The 24,214-nt window shown below is 40.9% G+C and overlaps 1 protein-coding gene across 1 annotated transcript; it reads right to left on the bottom strand.

Moving 5' to 3' along the window:
• Positions 1-8,359: 8,359 nt before the first annotated feature.
• LOC104603910 (maltose excess protein 1-like, chloroplastic) lies at positions 8,360-23,789 on the bottom strand. Its single transcript, XM_010268074.3, has 9 exons — positions 23,444-23,789; positions 23,141-23,317; positions 22,766-23,056; positions 22,560-22,649; positions 18,744-18,845; positions 18,540-18,658; positions 9,504-9,566; positions 9,360-9,421; positions 8,360-8,810 (listed from the first exon to the last, which is right to left on the bottom strand). Exons 1-9 carry the CDS (start codon positions 23,669-23,671, stop codon positions 8,728-8,730), a joined length of 1,215 nt encoding a protein of 404 aa, XP_010266376.1. The 5' UTR covers positions 23,672-23,789; the 3' UTR covers positions 8,360-8,727.
• Positions 23,790-24,214: the final 425 nt, after the last annotated feature.

The following is a 24,214-nucleotide window of genomic DNA, read 5'->3' as shown; positions in this document are numbered from 1 at the left end:
TATATATGTTATTTAAAAATATTTGATAATTGATGTTTTATATATTAAATAGAGATTTGTAGGAGATTAAAGATTTTAATCATGTGGTCTTAGATCTTACCAAATTCTAATATAGTATTTAATGAAATATAGAAACTACTAAACCCTAATCTTCTCAGCTCCCGCATCCAATCTCTCTCACCAAAGGACGAATCTTCTAGTGATGAAGACTCTGTTGATGAAAAAAATCTGAAGTTTAGAGTGGTTGCAACTTGCAAGTTTTGGGTAAAATTGAAACCATTTTCAATATTTTATTACTTATTTATTTATATTAATGTGAACTATTTTTTCTTAGTTTACTAATATCTTTTTTATTTCACTTTTTATTTGTTGGAGTTGAATGGAAGATGGAGCTCATAGAGATGTTTAAAGTTGTTTTGTGGATATTACATGACAATGGATGGTTATCTTTTGATAGATATTATAGGTTCTAGGTTGATTTTTTGTTGATAGAAGAATTAGTTTGTTAAAATTATCATTTTTAGCATACTAATTGATGCAACTTGATCCAAGGTATTTCTTGAACCGAGGTTGTAGTCAGATAATCTTGCCAACTGGGTGGAGTCGAAGTGGAAGGACGAAGTCGCACTTCAAGATCTACAACCAAGAAAGTGGTTAGAGGCCCGAGGAGTTATCCCTAGGTAGACACTCCAACGCTCAAGTCAGTCGAAAAAGAGGTGAGTGGTTGGGCCCAACAGTTGGAGAATGGTACTAGTCCGAGCAGAGTAACAGTATGGGAGTTTAGGAGTTGGATCATTTACCTTGAGTAGGAGGTACCTTTTTATAACTATAGATCCATGTCTTGGTTGGATGAGGCTTCCGAGGTTGTCAGGATGAGGTTATTTGCTGAGGTCTTCAGAATGAGTCCTAATCCCCAGTGGAGTTGTCCTCATCTGTATAACGTTCTCCTGTCTTGGTCGTATTTATCCACATGACGTGGTACCGACGTGGCTGAGGTGATAGGAAAGGCCATGGAGGTGACATGATGTTGATGTGGCCGAGGTGATGAAGCAGCCATGGAGGTGGCACATGGCACTCGGGGCCAGCTCAGCCATAACCTAAACACCACTCCCCTAGTTCCGAAGTCGAGGAGTGTAGTGTCAGCCGTGGTGCGGCGTGGCTGAGCTCTTCAATTCTCGGCTGAGGAACTCATGTTTGAAGTTGGTTGAGTGTGCCCCTCGAGTTGGGTCACCTTGGGGTTGAACCTGTTTTTGAGCAAACTAGTTGGTCCGACACTCGCGCCATGTGGATGGAAGCGACGTTTCACCTTCCCAAGGTTACACGTGTGTGGAGGTTAGTGGTGGCGTTTCGTCTCCGAGCTGTCAAAGCGTGGCGTTTGATCTATGTCGTTGATCCTGCCTTAATCTGGACCGTTGGGATCCTATAAAAGGGGGTGAAGAGCTTTTCCCCTTTGTCATTTAAGAAGAAAAGCACTTGCAAAGCTCGACAAGAAGTAGTCTTCAGTGCTCGGTGTTTGCTTTAGTTCCGCGGTCCTAACCTTTCAAAACTTGGTATATGTCTTCCTCGTCTTCTCGCTCCTCTTTCTCTTCTTCTGCTTAGTTTTCTGATGTTGAGTCCAAACCAAGGTCTTTCACCAAGGCTACCACGCTCGGTGTTCCTAAGGCTGATGACTAGGGGGCCATGGCCGAGGACTTTGAGGGGGTCGGTTCTGAGAGGGATGCCGAGGTCGGGGAGGCTGAGGTGGGGCCGTCGACCATGGAGGTTGACCTTCCTTTGCAGGCTAGTCACCGATTCGGGACTACGCCATGTTGTTTGTCACCCGGGGATGTGGCTCGGATCTGCTCTTTATACTACATTACTGAAGGGTAGGAAGTTAGGTGCCTAAGAACTAGTGAGAGGCCCACAGATGCTCGACCGGGTGAGCTATGTGTGTATGAGAAGAGCCTGGAATCTAGGCTAAGGTTCCCTCTGCACAAGGGGCTTGTCAAAGTGTTCAGGTGGTACCGAGTGTTGCCCGTTCAAATGATGCCGAACTCCTTTAAGTTCTTGATTGGTCTCCTGTTCTAATGCTTTACCCACGACATTGAGATTACTTTGAGGGTGGTCTCTTATTTCCTTCAACTGAAGCACCACCAGTAGGGATACTATTACTTCTCAGCCCAACTGCATATCAAAATGTTGGTTGGGACCCAATCCTCGGTGAATCATTGGAAGGAGAAGTCCTTCTTTATGCGCTGTCCTAAAGGCTTGCCTTTGTCGACTGAGCTCCAGAAGTTGAGGACGAAGGTGAAGCAGCCTGAGCTGGCCCAACTTACCGAGGAAGAGAGGGCAACAATAGGAATGATCAGGGAGGTCGATGTAACACATTACACATCCTTCTCGATGCTGATCCTCACCGGGCTGATGAGTGAGGGGGTCGGTCTGTTTTTTCGCTTCAGTCCTATTGGTCTCTTTTTCTTTTTTGAGATGTATGACTGGTATTGATCCATTGTTTGTCGCATGTAGGTGCTGAGATGGCAAGCTGTGAAAAGATTTTTCGACGGGTGAGGGCTGGGCAAGACAGGCGTAGCCGAAGTGCCCAAGGGGCCTAGCCCCGACTTGAGGTAGTGCAGCCGAGGTCTGCCAAGCGGACTCCCTGGCAGCAAAAGAGAGCATGAAAGTAGGCCGAGGAAGAGGTCATGGTGGTCAACTCGGAGGAGGGCACTCAGGCTATTCTCCCTACTTCTCCGCGATGGGACATACCGAAGGGCAACAGTCCTCCAATCTACGTGCCACAGTGGAACGTCCGAACTAAGGATGGGTTGGGAATGGAAAGCGTGGCCGAGCAACTTCTCTACGACATTTTGACGCCAACCATTAGGTGGGAGGCAGTGGAGTCCACAAGCAGTGCCCTAGAGAGCACACTCATCCTTCAAGCCACATCAGTAAGTTCTTGCTTGCCCTAGTTGTTTTGTTTTGGTTGGTTAAAGCTGTTGTGTTGATACTTAGTTTCCTTTTTGCAGAACTCTTGCTCGACGATTGCGGTGGTTGACCATTTTCGGCTAGTGTGGTGCCTCTACGAGTCAAGCCACACCAAGGTCACACGACTAAAGGCTTAATTGGTTGAGCTTGAGGTGACAGGTGCATAGACAGCCACATTAGAAGCTGAGGTTGCCAAGCTAAAGGAGGTGTGGGAGAAGCTGAAGAAGGAGGCTGATGAGAGGGCGGATCGGGCAAGGGATGAGGCAGTTGCTTAGTTCAAGGCCTCCCAGGAGTATCAGAACGAGATGAACAACTTCGCAACACGCTCCTTCAAGACGGGGTTCAACCTCTACCGGGACAAGGTTATATGGCGGTTCCCCGATATTGCCGAGGTCGTGTGGGGCTTGGGCCCTTATGACCCTGATACTCCTTACGAGGGTGACACTGCTACCATCGAGGTGTCCGAGACTGAGGAGGCTGAGGAGCACCCCACCGAGGACTGACACATCCACCAACCACGACTACTGCCTTCTTCTCTTTCTTTGTTCTATTTTGTCGAAGTTGTCTCTCTCCATTTTTTTGTTGTTGATGATGTAAATGACTTAGTATGCCGAGCCTAAAACCTTGTACAAACTTTTTTGATTAATGAAAAAGATATTTGTTGGTTCCGAGCTTGTGCACTTTCGCTTCCTTTTTTTTATTTTGTTGAACCAAGTTGTAGGCCTTGGTCTTATTACAACCGAGATCTTTGGTCTTCGACTTTCTTGGCCAAGGTGTTTTCCAAGCTCTCATCTCTTGGGGGATGCTCAGTTGTAGGTCTCGGGAGCTTTCGGCTCTTCATGGGCTACCCGTTCCTCAGCTAGCTCTGATCTGATGCTTCATCAGTAGGGTGTGCAGAGTTAGGTGACCACCCTTTGACCTTTGGAGGTGGGAGTGTTCTTCCCTGCTTTGGGCTCTGTCATCAATGACCGAGTCAGCTAAATTGGTCGGCTATACACTGTTGGGCTAGCGTGTCGCTATGCGTTGTAGCCTCTGGCTGTTATAGGTTGGCCGAGTCATTGTGCGGGTGTTCCAGTTGTTGAGAGTTCGGCTAGATGATGTGTGATGCGCGGCGTGCGTCATGCGATCTGTGTCATGTAGGGTGTTGAACAACTGAGTGCAAAAGAAAGTTGTCTTTATTGATGTGGAATCATTAGTAGTACATTCTTAGGTTCCCAATATTCCAACTCCTCGGTATGGGCCTTCCGTCATCAGGGTTTCTATGGCTAGGCGCTTTCCTCGGCCCAAGCTGCTCTCTCCTCCAGCGATCATCTCGCCTGAGATCACAGCGATGACCCCGACTAGGGGAGCCTGGGTGGAGGTCTGGTTGCTAGTCGCGGTTCCTTTGCTTTCTCATCGTTGTTGTCGATAAACCCACCGAGGTATCCGCACCTGGCCAGGTCCTCAATGTGGTGGCGCAGATCATAACATTCGTCAGTGTCATGGCCGTGGTCTCGGTGGAACACATAGTATTTGTCGTAGTTCCTCTTATTGCTCTCGAACTTCATCTTCTTAGGCCATCGGACGCAATTACGGTCACAAATCTGCATTAGAATTTTAGACTGCGGTCTATCAGCGGCGTGAAATTTCTGTAAGTTGGTGGCGGGGTCTTCGGTCTGACTAGCGATCTTGTCTCTTGTCATCTCGGTCCGCCTTCTCTATCCTGCGTTCTTTGGAATCTCGTCTCTTTCTATCAGGTCGATCCTCTTCGTTTCTCTGTTGTGCTTGTGCTTCTTCCGCGTTGATGTACTTTTCTGCATGGCTCATCAGTGCGGCTATGGTTTGAGGAGGATTCTTGGAGATTGAGAAGTTGAAGGGAGAGGGGAGGAGGCCATGCTAGATGGCGGTGACTACCATTGATTGGTTCAAGGACCGAACCTATAGAGATTTGGTGTTGAACTTGGTGAGATACTCCCTAAGGGACTCTCCCTTCTTTTGCTGCACTTGTATGAGGCTTGCCGAAGCCTTCCATCTTCCAGTGTTTTTTACTGGCTGTGAACTGGGCCAGAAACTAGTTCTCCAACTGTTATCAGGAAGAGACAGAGCACGAAGAAGGGAGGAGTACCATGTCAAAGCCACACCCTTGAGAGTTTCCATGAAGGTTTTACACATTAAGCCTTCGGACATGCTGTGCAACATCATCTGAGCTTTGAAGGCTTCAAGATGGTTGTTGGGGTCTCTCTTTCTATCATACTTCTCAAACTGTGGTGCTCGCTAGATGACTAGGGGGAGCTTGTCTACAATCTCTTGGGTGAAGGGCGGCTCCTTGGCAGGCTAGCTGTTCAGCTCCACTGGTTGGATCACAGGAGGGGCTGCACTTCTTTGAGCTTGGCTACGCTCCAACTCGGTCAAAAGTTGTCAGAGTTCTTTGATCTTTATATCTTTGTTGTCTAAGACTGTTGCGTGCGCTAATCTTTCTTTCTTGGGCGGTGCTTGGCGATCCATGACCAAGATAGACTCGATGATGGAGATCGGATGGTGTGGTGTCCATTTGTCGAATCTTTCTTTAGCAAGTACTTGGGTGGTTTGGTGCGATTTGCTACGGTTGTCATGTCCGCGGGACTGGGCTGAGGAGCCCGATCTTGATGTCCGTTGCTTTTCTTGATTAGACCGTGCCTTCCCCTTGCTCGAACGACACTTTTTGGGGTCCTCAGTGCAAGGATCAGCTGCGGTAAGCAATGAAGCAAGAGGAGGGGAGGTTTGTGCTGGTTGCGCCGCGGAGCCTAGCGTTTGCATCATGGCCAAGATCCGGTCGACCTTCTCCTGCATTGCTTGAAATTGGGCAGGGTCGACCATGGCCTAAGGCTGGGTTTGTTATGACTCTCATAAGGGCTGCGGTGAGAACGGGATCCCTGAGATGGGGATCGGCATATTGAGTATTCTGAAGCGTTTCTTGGCATCTTTATTGATTGTTTCTTGATTGCATGGTGAGAGAAATTAGGAATGGCTTTTTGTGTGATTCCCCCACAAACGGCGCCAATCTGATGCAACTTGATCCTAGGTATTTCTTGAACCGAGGTCGCAATCAGATAATCCTGCCAACTGAGCAGAGCCGAGGTGGAAGAACAAAGCCGCACTTCAAGATCTGCAACCAAGAAAGTGGTCAAAGGTCTGAGGAGTTATCCCCAGGTAGATAGATACTCTAACACCCAAGTCAATCGAAAAAGAAATGAGTGGTTGGGCCGAGCAGTTGGAGAATGGTATTTGGTCCGAGCAGAGTAACAATATGGGAGGTACCTTTTTATAACTATAGATCTGTGTCCTGATCGGATGAGGCTTCCGGGGTTGTCAGGATGAGGTTGTCCGTCGAGGTCTTTGGGGTGAGTCCTATTTCCCAACAGAGTTGTCCTCATCCGTATGACGTTCTCCTGTCTTAGTTGTGCTTATCCACACGTGGTGCTGATGTGGTCGAGGTGATAGGAAAGGCCGCGGAGGTGATGTAATGTTGACGTGGCCGAGGTGATGAAGTAGGCACGTGGCACTAATGACCAATTGAAACTTATAAATTACAACGTATAATTATTTAATTTCTTTCATATTAGAAGCTTTTATCTTGATATTAAGTTTAAAGTTTTTTATAGGTTACTATAGTCTTGACGATAATAAGTGAAAAAAAAAGTATAATTATTTAATTTTGGAACTTGGAACTGAAATACAATAATTACGCTCGGAATCTTGGCCTGGCCTGGCCCAGGCCCATGTAAGACCAGGCCCGGGCTTATATTTTTAAGCCCATAATGCAGCACGGGCCTAGCCTAAGCCCGTTGTTATGAAGGCAAAGCCTGGCCCGGCCCATGATCACCCCTAGCTTCAGGCCTTTCCAACTCAAAAAAAAAAAAAAAAAAAAAAAAGACTAAGAGTAAGGGGAATGGTAGGATTAGGAGAAATCGGTGAATGATCCGACTTGTTTAAGCATGAGACTCGGAATTGGATGAACCGCATCCAACACTATCGACACGGTTAGCCACCTAGTGGGTTGACCGAGCATGATTCCCGTGTAAACTCACCGAAATTACAGGCATTGATTTAACCCCAAAAAATAAAGAAAAAAAAAGAGAATAAAAAACTCTTTTTAGCAGTTTAACTGTATTTTCATCTAGCGATGAAAAAAGGGAAATTTTGTTGATGATGCTAAGTTCAGATTTATAACCTAAAAATTCAGCCTTTGGATAGAAACATTGCACCACCTTGATGAATTAATTAGAAACATAAATTGAAAAATGTTTCTTCAGAGGACTCCCTACGATATGGGCAGTCCACTCAGGGTTGATGAAGCCTCTATAGAGTACATAACTAGAAGGGTTGTTCTTAGGTAGAAGACAAATATCTAGAATTCATGGGCAATGTGAGCAATGTATCTGTCCCATGGTAAGATTTACCGTCTAAAATTCTACTTTTTAAACTGATGGTCCTGTCCAGATGTTTCCACCAGATAAATCTTAAGTAGACCCATCAACGATAAGGACACTTCGAACCGAAAAACAGAAAAATAAAAAGACCTAGAAGGGGACAACCCAATTTTGCCATAACTATACCGGCTTATCCTGTTACCGCCGGTAGCAAATGGGCAGTCCGAAGCCTGTTTGAATGACCAGCACAGCCCAACTTGATCCAGACTTTTGGCCGGGTAGCAATGAAATGGCCCTAACATTAATGTAATTAAAAGCTTGCCCGTTTCGTTCATGAGAATAGGGGCTTGGAATCGAAATCAGAATAACCCATTCAAATTTCAACTGTTTGGTTAAGTGAAAATCGGAATTCCATTCCCATTCTTGATGGTAGGAGTGTTAATGGACCAATTTTGGATTAGACCGTGTCCAAACCAAAATCATTTTGAACAGATTGGATGAACCAACAAGACATATTGAATTGATCAGTCCAGACTTAATGGTCAAAAATATTTATTGGATTGGATTGGACCTGGTCCATCCATAATGAATTTATATTGGATTGGGTTGGATTGAACCAATATCTGATGCATTGATAAAAGAGAAGAATATAAGTGTCAATGGACCAGGTTTGGGTTAGAACCTATCTAAATTAAAACAAATTTTAACAAATTGGACAGTACAGACATTGAATTGGACCGGTCCAAAATATTCATTGGATTGGATTGGACATGGTTCATTTCCATTGGACTGGATCGGATTGGACCAAATCCAGTCCAATTGACACCCCTACATGGTGGAATAATTTTCTCCCGTTTGAGGGAATAGCCATTCCCTCTCCCTCCTTTGAGAATGAAATCACATTCCAGTTGATTTCAATTCTCATTCTGATTTCTATTAGAACTAAACAGATTATGAAAATAGACCATTCCAATTCCAAATCTGATTGCGACTGTAAACCAAACAGACCCTAGTGAAAGCAACATCTTGTAAATTGTAATAGAAATCAACCAGGGATGCATGGTAACAAATTTATTGCTTCATTAACATTTTCTAAGACTGCTTTTTGTTTCAAACTTACACGGAAATTAAAAAGAAACCAGTGTTGTTAAGATGCTTTGGGAACTGCAGCTGATATGAAGACGAGAACCTGGCAGCAGTAATGCTGCAGTTACTGCCTGAGGTCAAGTGCTGATTAACCTTAGGACGTGCACTGGTTTCACTGGGAGATGTTGAATTAGAAAACCGAAATCACATTTGAAATGAATAAATTAACCTCTGCTCTGCTCTGATGAACTAATGCAGATAGCATTGGCATGGCAGTACGAAAAGGAGAACTTTAACTTCCAAAGACCAACTCCGTCAAAGATCTCAGTGGTGAGCTGTAGCCATAGGCTTTGGCATCTCTCCATAAAGTTGCTCCTGTTAAATAAGAAAGCAATCCAATTATTTTTGTTTTCCATGCTTAGGCAACAAACATGCTTTTTTTTTTTGGATCAATTACAGAAAGTTCGAAGTCCACATCTTAACCCTCTTAAACTCTCTTAACCCTCCCCCAGGGAAAACAAAAACAAAAATCTCAAAGTCCACATCTCTGTAATAACTCTGAAGGTCACGGTAAACTTTTCTCCTATGTGCATATTAGCATGCCAATTTGCAAGAGGCGGTTTGGACGAAACACCTTATGGTTGCCTCATACGTAGATCTACTTGGCCAAAAGGTAACGAATTCTTTAGATTTAACGATCTGGTCTATCACACAACAGTTCAAAGTTGTCTAAACCTATTAGGCAGGACAATCAATTAGATCACTTGATTATTCTGAGATCTCATATGTCAGATCATCAGTAAACCACTTACATGTGTGGGGAGAGCAATTAAAGACAAGATTCTATCTATTTTCTACAATCATGATCAAAATAACCACATTTTCAATAGAAACAATACTGAAATGTAAGGATAGAAAAACTACCTATCCAAAAATACAGCCCAAGTGTTGCTCCCAAGAAGAATTCCCTGCTGATACTATTGAAACTGAAACAAAAAACAGCCTTAGATTGCAGATAACAGTATAGTCCATTCAAATTCGAGAACTTGAAAAGAGGAGACAACTCACCAGTACATGCATATGAGGTTCCCCCAACCATGTATAATGGATGACCATGTTGAACCAGTGAACCTACAAAAAGTGGAACAGAACAATTCAAATGTAATTCAGTTTAATTATCAATAGCATCCAAACAGAACTAACACCAAGGAACAAATACAACTCTTTTAGATGTATCAATGTTGTTTCCAGTCACATCATTTTCTATGAGTATATTGCTCTTCTTTACCAGGGTACCAAGTTCAAAGAAGCAATACTTCTATTGAATTTTCAAAATATTTCCAATTTGACAATAATTTTAGAACACTAAGAAATATAATATATAAGAACTTGGTTTATAAATTGACTAGATTCCAGAAAGTGGAGGGTGGAATTTTTTAAATTAAGTTTTCGCACTAAAGAAGCATCGGCTTATGCAGAAGTACAGAAAATGACAACCACAAGAAGAAAAATTAATTTTCCTGTAAGCCAGATCAAAATATTTTCTCCCTCAGCTACTATATTTAATGTTGGTTTTCCACTGTTCCCTTAAATTTTCCTACTTATTTGATAGGATTGTCCCAGCACATTTTGTAGTTACAGAATACCCGTAATTAATCTAACAGTACCAATTACAGATAAATGCACTTTACCAATTATATAACCATAACTGATACAGAACACAACTTTGTTAAATTACTTCTATCCATGTACTGGACAAACTGGAGCACATTTTGTAGTTACAGAATACCCATAACTAGTCTAACAGTACCAATTACACATAAATGCACTTTACCAATTATATAACCATAACTGATACAGAACACAACTTTGTTAAATTACTTCTATCCATGTACTGGACAAACTGGAGCCATTTTTATGTTCAAAATACTTCTCCAGACAAGATTATCTAAACAAATTTCACAAAGTTATAAATAAAAGATACAGCAGGGATGCTTATGGTTTTCTAGTGATCATATAAAAATCGATGATCATAGTTTCTGATGTTAAAAATAGAAAATTTAGCATTAGTTAGTCACCAAGAGAAAAGTTTGCAGAGACCGGGGGCCCTTCCACGTGGTCTTTCAGCTGTTTACAAGCCGGGAAGACCGATTTTCGGTCTAATCGCGTTTGGCTCACGGAAGATCTAGCCGCCAAAAGACGAAGCGCCGAAAAGATGCGAGAAGCCCATTTTGGGCTGATTTCGGGAAGCTTCAAATGAAGCTTTCCGCGTCTTTTGCGTTTTAATCTCGCACAGAAAGACGTGCGTCTGCCAAACGTGCTTTGGGCTACTCAGATCTTCATGCAAAAGCTCAATGCGTCTTTTGCATGTCAGAGCTACCAGAAGATCTTCCCAAAAAGACATGCCAAACAGGCCCCTTACAAGGATCTGCTAAATGCCCTTGGGGTACAACCTTGTCCAGGTTGGGTGGCCTAAGCCCAACCAAAGAGCAGAATTCTCAACTAATATCACTATTCCATCCTAGTAAATGGGGTGGTGAGGGATTTTTTTCCAGCTAGTAGTGGGGGGATTCACTTTCCCCTTTTCTCTTTACCTTGGTAGCTGATGTGTTCAGTCGAATTATCACTAGGGCTGATAGGGATGATGTGATAAGGGGATGGACAGTAGGCACAAACCGAATTCTAGTAACTCACCTTCAGTTTGTTGATGACTTGATGATCTTCTATGATGGAGGCTTCGGTGAGAAGGTGGAAAACCTGAAAGAATTGATTAGAGCTTTTGAAGGAGTTTCCAATTTGAAAATCAATCTAGGAAAAAGCTGCATAGCCGGAGTAAATCTAAACTTTGAGGAGGTTGAGGCGGTTGCAAATTGTCTTGAGTGTTCCATTTCTCCCTGGCCTTTGTCCTACTTAGGGCTTCCATTAGGGGCAAACCCTAGGGAGAGTAGGTTTTGGACCCCAGTCTTGGAGCAGATCGAAAAGAGATTAGCTGTGTGGAAGAAAAATTATATCTCTTTGGGTGGGAGGATCACTTTGATAAAAGCTACCTTCATGAATTTACCTACCTATTACCTCTTTGTCTTTAGGATACCGTCTAGGGAAGCAAAGAAATTGGAAAAATTGATGAGAGATTTTCTTTGGGAACCATGAGAAGGTAATACAGATCACTTAATTAGTTGGGGGGTTGAGGGTAGAAGCAAAGAGGAAGAAGGATTAGGGCTCGGGAATGTGCTTAAAAAGAATTCAACTTTGTTAGGGAAGTAGCTGTAGAGGTGGCCTTTGGAGCGAGATAGAATCTGGCACGAAGTGGTGAAGAGTATTCATGGATGTTTAGAGAGTGGTTGAGATGCTGGTGCATCAAGGAGGGCTAACCTAGCTACACCAAGGAAAGCAATTCACAAAATTCTTCCGCAATTCCTCAATTGTGTCAGGTAATGCTTGTTCTGGTAATTCTATTCAGTTTTGGGAGGACATTTGGACTGGAGATCTCCCTCTAAAAGACCTTTTTCCATCATTGTACTCTATTTCTTTGTATAAAAAAGAGGTGATCTCAAAATTCCTTTCGTCGATCTTAAATTTGTCAGCGTTGTCTTGGGATTTTGGTTTCCGTAGAGGGTTGAGGGATGCGGAAATTGAGTGTTTGTCTACTCTTCTTTGTCTCCTTGATAAGATTGGCTGGACCCCTCGAAAACTGATAAAAGGATTTGGGCCCTTCACCCCAATGGGTCTTTTTCTTATGGCTTCTTTTTCAATTTCCTCTGCCAAACATCCTCTCAACAAAGTTTCCCTTCCAAAGAAGTCTGGTGTAGGCCAGTCCCCCCCAAGGTTTTGGCTTGTGTTGGGAAGTGTTGCATGGTAAAGTAAACACGATGGATAACCTACAAAAGAGAAGATCCATCCTTTGTATTTCACCAAACTGGTGCATTCTTTGCAGATCTCATGGTGAGGATTGTAATCATCTATTTTTATCTTGTAGTGTAACTGTAGAGCTCTGGGTTTGGCTTCTATCTTTGTTTGGGTGTAGTTGGGATATGCCAGCAGAAGTAAGCACAATCTTTAACCCTTCTTTTTTCTCTTGGCCCCACAAAAGAGGAAGGAAAATGTGGAGGTGCACGCGAGCAACTTTGTTATGGACAGTATGGGAAGAAAGGAATGCCAGGATCTTCAAAAAAAAAGGAAGGAGCAGTTAAGCCTTAAAGGACTGCATTATGTATAAGTCAATACATTGGTTAAAGACTAGAATTATTTAAACATTTCTCTTTTACTAATTGTTGGAAGGATTGGATGTTGGTAGCAAGATGTTCCTCCTCCAAGGTAAGGGTATTGACTAGTTGGGTCCCCCCTCTTCTTGGTTCTTTGAAGCTGAATTTTGATGGGAATAGCCAGGGTAACCCGGGTTCCTCTGGGATGGGAGGTGTACTAAGGAATGAGGCTGGAGAGGTTGTCTTACTCTACTCTGGCCCTTTAGGTGTTGGGAACTCTATCCAGGCAGAACTGTTAGCTGCAATACAAGGAATACTTCTTGCAAAAGAAGTGGGCGTGGAGCAGCTTCTAATTGAAGGAGATTCTAAGACAGTGGTGGACTGGTTAAATAATCTGGAGGATGTCACTTGGGGCTACAAAAATGAGTTAAAGAAATTCAAATGTCTGACAAGAAATATGTCTATAACAGTATAGTGGGTCGAGAGATCAGCTAATGCATTTGCTGATGTCTTGGCGAAACAAGGGATAAATAGGGAAACATTGTTTTGGGCGCAATTGTAACTCTTCTTTAACATCAACATTCATGTAATCTCTATTGTACTTTTTGTATTTGTTGTTTGGAGAGGCGGCATCTTGCACCTCTAAGGAGATTTTCATGTAACCAATCTTTGAATTAATAGAAGATGATTTAATTTATCAAAAAACAAAATCTCAACTAATAAAACATATACATACATAGGGAAAGCTTTGGGGGTGTTTTGGGTGTATTGGACATAGGGGTGGCAATTTCTCACCCAACCCGTTGAACCCACCCAATCCACCTAGTATCTAACCCGTCCAATCCACCCATTAACTTAGCAGGTTAGAAATGGGTTGAATCACCCATTGGATCAATTTAAATGGGTCGGGTCAGGTCGGGTTGTGGGTACCCATTGGGTTAGCTACTAATGATACAAGTGTGACTTCCTTAGCCATTATTCTTTATTATTTTTCATTTGAGTGAAACAATTTATAATTAATGTATGATTAAAATTAGTATTGATTTGAGTTAACACAATTCACCCAAATCGACATGAATCCAAATTCAATCAAATGGCCCAATCAATTCGTTCAATGGCTCCATTTGGTTTGATTTGATTATAGTGCAAATTGCCCAGCTATACCCAACCTTAATCAACCCAAACAACTCAACAACCTAGACCGACACGATTTTGGTCAACTAGATCCAACTCCAGGTTAGATCGTTTGGGAGGCATCCCAACCCGGCCTGATTTTGGACCGGACCAACTTGATTTGAGTCTGCATGGCATGCTCGACCCATCTTGATCTGGTTTGGGCCAGGCGGCCTGGTCCCAAATAGGAACCCAAGCCCAACCTTCTAGTCCAGATCAAACTAGCCTAGTTTGGGTTGGCCAATACGATTTGAACTCAAATGGCCCGAACCAACCCAACCAGATTCGGATTGGTATGGATCATCCCGATCTGAATGTGAATAGACACGTTTGGCTCGGTTCAATTCGATTTGGTCAACCTAGTCCGGAACCAAACGGTTCGGACCCAGCTCGATTTAGGACAATGTGGTCCAAGCCAATCTGACCCAGGTATAGATGGCATGGTCGGCCCAACTCGATCATGTTTTGGTTTGGTCAGCTTGATCTCAAACGTGAACCCATGCCCAACTCAATTTGGACCTATTTGGGTCAAACCAAACTGGTCTAGTTTGAGCCGATCGGTCTGATCCGAATCCAAACAATTTGGCCACTCTTGATCTAATTAGCCCAAATATGAATCCGGTTAGATGGTTCAAGTTGGTCTGATCGATTTGAACCTAAGCGGTTTGGCCAAACTCAAGTCAAAACCCAAACATAGTTAAATGGCTCCAAGTGATTAATTGCTCTTTATTCTTCTTGTAATTTGTAAAAATAATATGCATGTAATGTAATTTGAAGCTTCACTTCTTGTGTAAACAACAACTACTATTATTACCAAGCCATGACCAACTTATTTGTTAAAAGGGAGTTGGTTTTTAGTTCATAAACTAAGTTGTTATAACTTATAAGGTTAATGGGTTGGGCAGGCTGGATTTGGGTCAAGGCAGGTTTGGTTGAACCCAACCCATTTAATTTTATTTAAATGGGTCATTAATAAGTTGGTGGGTCAAATGGGTTGGGTTGAAGTTCAACCCAAATCCAACCCACCCAAGCCCGCCCAATTGCCACCGCTAACCGGGCGCTAGGGTTTGTCTAAGGCTGAACAACCTTGTATTTCATTGATTCTAATATAGTGGATTTCTGTTCCTCTCTCGCCTATGGACGTAGGCCAAATGCCAAACCACATTAAATTCCTATGTGCTCTTGAGTTGCTCTCTTTTCTGTTTCTTTTTGTTTCTCTATTTGCCGATCATTTCAGATCTTGGGTTCTCATTATAGAGACAATTTGGGGATTTATAGCATTTTGAACAGAAAGAGTTTTGCAAGGTTTGGACCTGCAGTCTTCTCCACTCGATACATCTTCCGCAATTAAGCAAGTCATGCCTAATGTTTTTATGTGTGTAAGCTACCTGATGTCTCATCTCTAGTCCAACTCAATTTTAAAGCCATTTTAAAAATTCTCGTCATTAACCTAACTGACCTGGCAAAAAATATCAGGTTTAGTCAATCCAACCTTCATCCCTAAGGATGACTTATGAAGAAGGTTAATCTTTTAAAACCAAATGATTAAGCTTACATCCATATGGATAGCACTCCAGACTATAAAAGTAGCAAAGTCAGTAAGTTCAGATTCCTCAAATCAACAACAGGAAAGCTACAATCTTTTACAAAAGCACAAAATTAATCACTGTTCTTCTGGCCTAATATTTCTCTAAGTATATTTCATACAAAACTTGCATCCTGACATTGAGAAGAGAAGAATGAAAGGTTAACCTCCATTTCAAGAGTGGTAAACTTCATTAATTCCTCATTGATTTTCTGGTTTATAAACTGATTTATTTAGATTTGGAAATGTAGAATAAAAAGAAAGAAAAGAGAAAAAGGTAGAGAAGAGAATGTAGGTTGAAAAGAAGAATATGTAAGGCAAGAGCCTCTTTCTTATTATTTAGATCACCTTACATTGACAGAAAAATGAACAGTCATGTAACCTCCACAACAGCAATAAGAAACTCAAGAAAAACAGAAAATATACTCAGTCCAAGACATCTTATAAGAAGACCAATTAATATAAAGCATCAGATTGAGCACCATTCAACTCTCCCCTTCAAGCTGAGTATAGATGGTAATCATTCCCAGTTTACCTAGATTAAACTCTAGCTTAGAGCATGAAACACCTTTTGTAAAAATATCTGCTAGCTGCTCATTAGTCTTGATATATGGAAGATAAATTTCATCAGATAGCACCCACTCTAGTATAAAATGGTGTTCAACCCCTGTTTTTAATCATGTTGCAACTAGATTATGAGGCATGTTAATTGCTACTTAATTATTCTAATAAAATACCAATGACTAATCAATTTCAATACCTAGCTTCTCAAGAAAATATGACCCTCTGGAACTCCATGTGTCATGGATCTGTACCCTACTTCTAAATTAGAATGAACTACAGACGATTTTTTTTTTCTCTTCCATGACACCCGGATTTCCACTCACAAAAACACAATAACATGAAGTCATTCACTATCACCAAGCGATCCTTCCCAGTCTACGTCTTGAAGACTTTACCTTCATGTGATCATGACAAGTATAAAGAATTCCTCTCCCTAGACTTATTTCAAGTAAGAAAGTATTTGCTGTCATTGCTAGATGTCTTATGAGGTGCATGCAGTTAACAACACTAGTTATGAGGTGCATGCATATCTAGCCTGGTCATACAGAAGTATAATACTATAGTAACCTGTCCACCAATCTCTGATACATGCTACAATCTGCAATTATGTCACCTTCAAATAAATTAAGTCTATGATTTGGATTGATGGGTGCATCCACTAGTTTTACTTTTACCAGTAAATTTCCTGTATCCTTGAGCACATCCAAAACATAATTTCTCTATAGTGAACATACCATGTTTGGAATGAGAAATTTCTAACCATAGGATATATATTTCTTTTGAAACAGGTAAAGTATGTCATTAAAAGAGAGAAAAGAGAACAAAAGCATGTACAACAAGAAGCTGTACACGGATTTACAAAATACTGCCCAAGAAATCCTATACCCCCCAGCCCTGCTTTACAAAAATATATTCCCACGTACAAAAAAGAGTTGTAATTCCTATCCCTGAACAATTTGTTTATAGAAAAGCCAAGACATTATTTTGCCCAATATTCTCTGAAACACTGGGTTGGGAGAGCTGCTTTTGTTCTTGAATAACTCTTGCATTTCTTTCCTTTCATAAACACCAAAAAACAGCTGCAGGCACCATGTTCCAAGCCAACTTTCCCTTTCAAGGATAAACCCCCTATGCTCCAACCTCTTACAAAATCCAAAACCGACTCCAGGCATCATCTCTTTATTTCAAACAGGTTCCAGATTTTGAACCATACTTCTTGGGGAAACCACAGTGTAACAGATGGTGATTCCAAGATTCCTCTTGAGCCTCACAGAAGACACAGATATCAGATGTCAACTGCATCCCTTTTCTGACCAAATTGTCTCTGGTTAAGAGTCTATTCAGGCAGGCCAGCCACACAAATAAGTCCACCTTAGATGGAACATTCTTACACCAGACGACCTGGACTGGGATATTCTGCTCTTCTGACCTTGAGATAGCCTTTTAGAAGGATTTAACCGAAAAATTCCCAGATATGTCCCATTTCCGCACTCTTCTATCAGCACACCCAATGTTCCTATAGGATATATTTGAGCTCACCTAGGTCTTCAATTTCAAACTCAGTTCCTACAAATTGCTTAAGATGAGCATTTTCCCAATTATCATTTCTGCTAACCATTATATCATCAACATAAAAAAATTAGAATACCCATTAACTCACCTTTCCTTTTGATGCACAATGCCCGATCAGATTAAGGCTGAAGAAGGCCAACCCAACCTTTTGCAAAGTGTCTCTAGACTTTAATCCATATAAGGACTTCTTAATCCAATACATACGGAAATCAAGAGTTAACACCAAATATACTTCATTTAAATCATCATTTAAGAATGAATTCTTCACACATCAAATTCATATATAATGGCAAAGAATTATGAGCAGCAATGGACAATAGTACTCTAACTGAAGTAATCCTAGCCATAGGAGAAAACAAATCCTTTGTCTATGCCATAGGTCTGAGTATTATCCCTTTGCCATAAAAAGAATTTAGTAAGGTTTTTAACTCACAGCCTTTCCACTCAATATGTTTTCCAAGTTCTACCACTAAATCTGTCATGTCCTATGTTTCTATATATGTTCTAGAACATAAAAATCACACAAAAACTGGGTTCAGCTACCTGATGTCTCATGTCTAGTCCAACTCAATTTTTAAATCCATTTAATAACTCTCATCATTGACCTAACTGACCTGGCAAAAGGTCAGGTTCACTCAATCATCACAATAAAAATTTCATCCATAATGATGACCAATTAGGCAGGTTATTCATTTAAAACTAAATCACTGAGCTTAAATCCAAATGGACAACACTCCAGACTCTGTTAAAACTAACAATGTCAGAAAGTTGGGATTCTTCAAATCAACAATGGGCAACCTATAATCTATTGCAGAAAGAGAGAATTAATCACTACACTTCTAGCCCAATATCACTTCAAGTATATTCCATACAAAAGTTGTGCCCCAAGATTTAGAAAATATTTAAGATTTAACCGCCATTTCAAGAGTAGTAACAAGTCAGAACTAACATTTAGTTATATTAATTGGAAATCAGATGACCAAAAAAGCAATTTGAGAAGAAAATTACCACATGAAATCACGGATAAAGAGTGCACGTGGAATCATAAGACCGTTTCCAATCATAGAAAGCAACATTGTGAGAGCTGATAAGCCTTTGATGTTATCTGGATTCAAAAAATTTGTCCACTGTGCACAAGAACAATTCATGATTATTTCTTTACAGATAACAAAAAAAAGCTGATACATCAAAGAAAAGACTAATTTATTTTACCATCTGTGTAATTGGCATCCACATGAAGAGTAGTGTTGCTGTCCATCCAGATATCGATCCAACAAATTTTATACCTTTCTCTGAGAGCGTTCCAGTTCGTGCCTGAAAATCTTAGTGAATGCAAGGTTAGAAGAAAGACTGCCAATAATTCTAATCATTCCACTGATGTAGCTTCCGATCAGAATCCATCTGTTTTCTTTTTTTCTTTTTTTTTTTGTGAAAAGTGTAGAGTATTGGATTGCGAAAACAAAACAAATACAACCACTACAACCAACACAGCCACGAATTGTGCATCCCAAGAACCTGTACATCAAAATATTCTATTTTAATTACAAAAAAGAGTAACATAAGCAAAAACAGAATTATATGGAATGTTTCGAATGGTTAACCAAATTTATTTGGTTCGGTATTTTTCAAAAACTGTTAGGATTGGCTAACCGATCGATAAGCACTCATGGTTTGGTTAACCAGTCCATGAGCACCCCCACTTAGTGGGAGCCCCTGTACACCTAGGGCTGTAAGCGGATCAAAGTCAACAAAATCTGAATCCAACCCAATTATTGAAAACTTACATCCAAATTTGATCCAAAATCCAATCGAATTTGAAGACCTCATATTCGAATTTGAATCTTAACAAACTCATATCAGATTCGAATTCAATCTGACTAATTTTTTAAAATACAAAAAATTAAAAAGTCAATTACTTTTCAACTTTTATGTATAATAAATTAATGTAAATATAACATACTGAATTTATTTTATATATATATATCAATTCATATATAATAAAATATATAAAAATATAATCAATAAATATTATAATATGATTGGATTTGGATGGAGTCAAATCCAAATACAAACCGATTATTAATTGAATGCAGATTGCAAAATCTGAATCCGATCAAATTACGTAAATACGCCATCCGAATCCAGGATAATCAGATTGAATGTCGGATTGGGCCACAAAGTTTTAGGTATCAATGTATCATTGACAGGCCTATGTTCACCTAGCCCAAGGAAAATTATTCTCACCAAGTCTAATCAGACTCTCATAGGAGGATTTGATTAACCAAAAAAAAAAAACCCATCCTTACTCTATCTTCATAGCCTTTCTTCATTTCCTGATGAGCTTGGGCTAACCAACTATCAGCTTTCTCATTACAACTTACCTAATTGTAATCAAGAGAAATTCAGAATAAAAGGTCCTTCTTCCATGTCCTGACCTACTAGCACATTTCAAACCCCTTCCACAAGAAGAGGGAAAATTGGCCTTGTATATCCAAATAAGGCTTCTTTCCCTTGTAAAGAGGTCCGGTCTAAACCTGTTCCCCCTAAAGTGGGATCTCTTTGTTTGGAGGCCTCACTTGAGAAACTAAACACCTTGGACAACCTACAAAGAAGAAGACCTTGTCTCAATATCTCCCCCAGTTGGTGTGTCCTCTGCAAAGCAAATGGAGAAAGTTGTTACCATTTACTAATGTCCTGTCCTTTTGTTGGTCTCTGGGAAAAACTTTTTAGTCTCTTTGGATGCAGGTGGACAATGCCAATGCAGATTAGCAATCTATTTGAACCTACAACTTTCAGATGGCCTAAGAAAAGAGGTAGAGTCTTGTGGAGGTATGCTAGGGGTGCACTTGTTTGGACTATCTAAGAGGAAAGAAATGCCAGGATTTTTTATGAGAAGGAGAGGAATGAGGTAATTGTATGGGAATGATTAACAAATAGAGCCATCAATTGGGTGAAGACCTTGGAACTACTTTCTCCTTTCTCCTTTGATGATTTATGGAGAAATTGGGAAGTGGTTGCCAAAAGTTCTAGTACGAGACCTAAACCATCAGCAGATTGGAAACCTCCTCAAGAGGGTATCATTAAGCTCAACTTTGATGGTAGCAGTTTAGGAAATTCGGGTCCTTCTGGTGTTGGGGGAGTGTTCAGAAATACAGAGGGGCTAATCATCACTCTATATTTTGGACCTATAGGAGTAGGGGATTCAGTTAATGCAGAAATTCAAGCAGCGGTACATGGAGCTGAAATTGCCAAAGGGCTAAATTGTGAACAGCTGTTGATCGAAGGTGATTCAAATTGGTGATCCAGTGGTTAAAGGAACCAAAAACAGCAGTCTGGTCCTATAAAGGTTCAAATGGCTAACTACAAACATGTCAATTCAATTCTAATGGGAAAGAAGATCAGCAAATGGGTTAGCAGATTCACTAGCTAAACAAGGGGTGCGTAGAAATCAGATGTTTTGGGCTAAACTGTAATTATTTGTTTTAATCTGAGGCTGCATCTCGTGCCTCATTTTGGGAACTTTCTCTGTGTATCTTTATGCTCCTAATCTATTAACAAAATTAATCATTATTCATCAAAAAAAAAATCCCCCACCTCCCCACCCCCAACCACCCGACAAAATAAACAAATAAACAAATTAAGAAACATGCCTTCTTTTCCAGCCAGCCTCTAGTAGACCTCTCAAGAACTGCAATTCTACTACCCTGAACAAAGAGTAGGATTTATACAATGAACCGACAATGAGCATGAAATAGGTTATAATGCCTCAAATAAATTCCTCGTTATTTCACCTTAAGATTTCTCCAAATACCTTGGTACCAATTCAAGTACTCAGAAAAAGAGCTCAGTTTGGATGATAGAACCAAACTGGACATTATAAATATTTACGTAATTTGATCATTCTCAATGTGCCCTTGGTACCAATTCAAGTCAAAGACATAAGAACCTGGGGACAAAGGACACTCAAAAACAATGTAATAAATTTGTGATGAGTTTCTTCTGGTAACATTTGAGGGTACCCATGGAAGGTGATGAATTTTGTAATGATAATGTCCTCAGGACAGAGAAGAAACTATATCCAAATTGTGGACACCCTTGAGAACACTTGTAAGCTTGAAAGGTTGTAGGTTTGTGCTGTATGTGTCAATTTAAACACAAGTACTCAACAAATAATCAAGATATAGGCCATAAGGTGAAACTTTCAGATTCAAATACCAGCTACATACAACCAAAATATTTATTATGCATGTATTACATATCCCTCCTAAACCGCAGATAGTGGGGACCAGCATTAGGTAATGGCCCTTGTATATTATGGTGGCAATCAAGGACTCAAGTCTTTTCTGTTTTGTATTCATTCAAACTACAGTAACTTTTAGGCTTTGTTTTAGTCAATGATTCCAACAATCTTCAAGAGTCATAAATATGCGGTTTATTTTCTATTTCATCAATTTCTAGCATTGAAAGAATAACTGAATGTCCATTGCCCCATTTTCCAAAAAGAAATAAGTGCTAATGCAGAAAGATAAACAAGATACAACATGGTTTGCATAAATCCACTGTTCTAGATCCCAATAGCTTTCACTAAAACTGCCATTGCAAGGTTCTGCATGAGCTGCTTTCTCAAAAATCTGTATATATGGTCAAGGAGAAGCAAATATATCATTCTGAAATGTATATTATACTGTAAAAAGTGGCATGTTATCTCTAGAATGGTAGAAGTTAACTCCAACAATGCATTTATATTAGAACCTTCATCCTTTACTGTGTTGCGATAATGTATATCACCTTTTCTTGGTAAAATTGAAACCAACAAAGGATCATTAATCTAAACAATTGGGCTCACATCCATAATCCATGGGTGTTGTGCCTGAAAGTGTGATACATGTCCATACAGCAATATGAACCTGGACAGTGATAATTTTTTCCTTTATCTTGCCTTATTTCCATCAAGCATGCAGGACAAAAATTTGATATCACAATTGACCAAATCAGCATAGCTAAAAGCAGAAGAATATTCATACTTACCATAACAACAGCTGTGACAGCCGTCACAAAAGCAACAATCCCAGGCAAGATACTGTTCGGAATGAATGGAACAAAGGTAGACCACATAACCTGTATCCAGTTCATGAAATGCGGGCCTATCAGAATCTACAAGACTTCAATTGAAAAAGCTAAAAGAAGAAGAAGAAGAAGAAGATTAACAAATTCAAGAACCATTTCCAGCTTACCTGAGGAAGTACAGCGAATCCACCAATAGTAACAAAATCTTCCCAGGCTTGCCAGATCCCAGAATTAAGCAAATTTAGATAATTCAGAAAATTCAAAATGAGACCAGAACCCACAACGACCGAAGTCACAGTGAAATGTGGCAGAGGCATTGATTCTGCCATGGCAAGCTGAGCAATCACCACATACGACGAGATAGCTCCCAGCGTCTGAACCAAAACCGCCTCCATCTCCCTCTTCTTCACAAAGTAGGAAAGCAGAGATAAATTCCCAAGCAAACCAGTCAACATTGCCTGCACTTCAAAAATATTTTCCTCTTTACCCTTGCATAGTCTTCATTAACAAAACCCCAAATTCACAAACACCGAATCAATTACCAGCCATGGAACAGCAAAGAGCGCGGATTTATTTCCCGCCAAAAGATTCCGGGCATTGAGAATGATCTGAGGCATCTGGAGCAACAGAAAGGGCACATTCGCCCCTGCGGCGAACTTGGCTGTCAACGAGTCCCATTCCTCGAAACTCTTACTACATCCAAGGAGCTTCTCCGGCTCCTGAGAAACAAACAAACAAACAAACAAAAAAACCCGGAAACTTTTTCAAATTTATTGAAAGAGAAGGCAAGAAGCAACAAATAACCGCCATTAACTGTCAATTTAACTGTCGTTAATTGTAATTACCTGATCTGTGACAACAGAGACGTCGGACTCTAGGGAAAGGCAGGGTTTGAATCGGCAATGAAGGGATGGATTGAACGACAGGAATTTGAAGGCCTTAGGGTAGACGGGAGAGGAGAGGGAGAGAGTGTAGGGTTTCAAGGGCAGGGCGTTGGCAGTTAGGGAGTAATTGGAGGGTGTGGAAGGGAGAGTCAAGGGTGGCTTGGCGGAGGAGAGAAGGGAGCCCGCCATTGGTGGTTGCTCTGAAGTCTGAGAGGGAGGCAGAAGACGTAGCAGAGAGGTCGGAGGTTACGCTTACGTAGGAAGGACAGTCTGGACAGAGACAGACAAAGCGGCAGAAATGGCCAAATGTCTACCTAACAATGGGAAACTGCCAATAACAGAAATGTTGAGGAGACACGTGGACGACGGATGTTGATGCTTTGTCACGGTGACACGTAGATAGATAATGCAAGTGTGCGTGAAGCAATCAATAAAATCAACTTCTCCTCGTGCCATTAATTGAGACCGGATCTGCTCCGCATTAAGGAGGGAAAACCGAAGACGCCACGTCAACACGGTGACATCTGGCAACTGGCAAATGGCGACTGGCGAGTGCCCAACCGCACAGATGGACCCGGAATCCAACCGAAAGGCGCCCAAATTGTCCGTGCTTGGGCCTATGGCTGATCATGGGCCGAGTTTGATCCGCGCTTATCACTTTTTTCATAATAAACCAATGTGTATAAAATTTATTTGGGTTAATTGCTTTTATATACCATTTTAAATGAACTT

This window comes from Nelumbo nucifera, chromosome 3 (assembly GCF_055504915.1).
Source record: "Nelumbo nucifera cultivar China Antique chromosome 3, China Antique-T2T, whole genome shotgun sequence".
NCBI lineage: Eukaryota > Viridiplantae > Streptophyta > Magnoliopsida > Proteales > Nelumbonaceae > Nelumbo > Nelumbo nucifera.
This window is presented reverse-complemented; position numbering and strand designations above follow the sequence as displayed.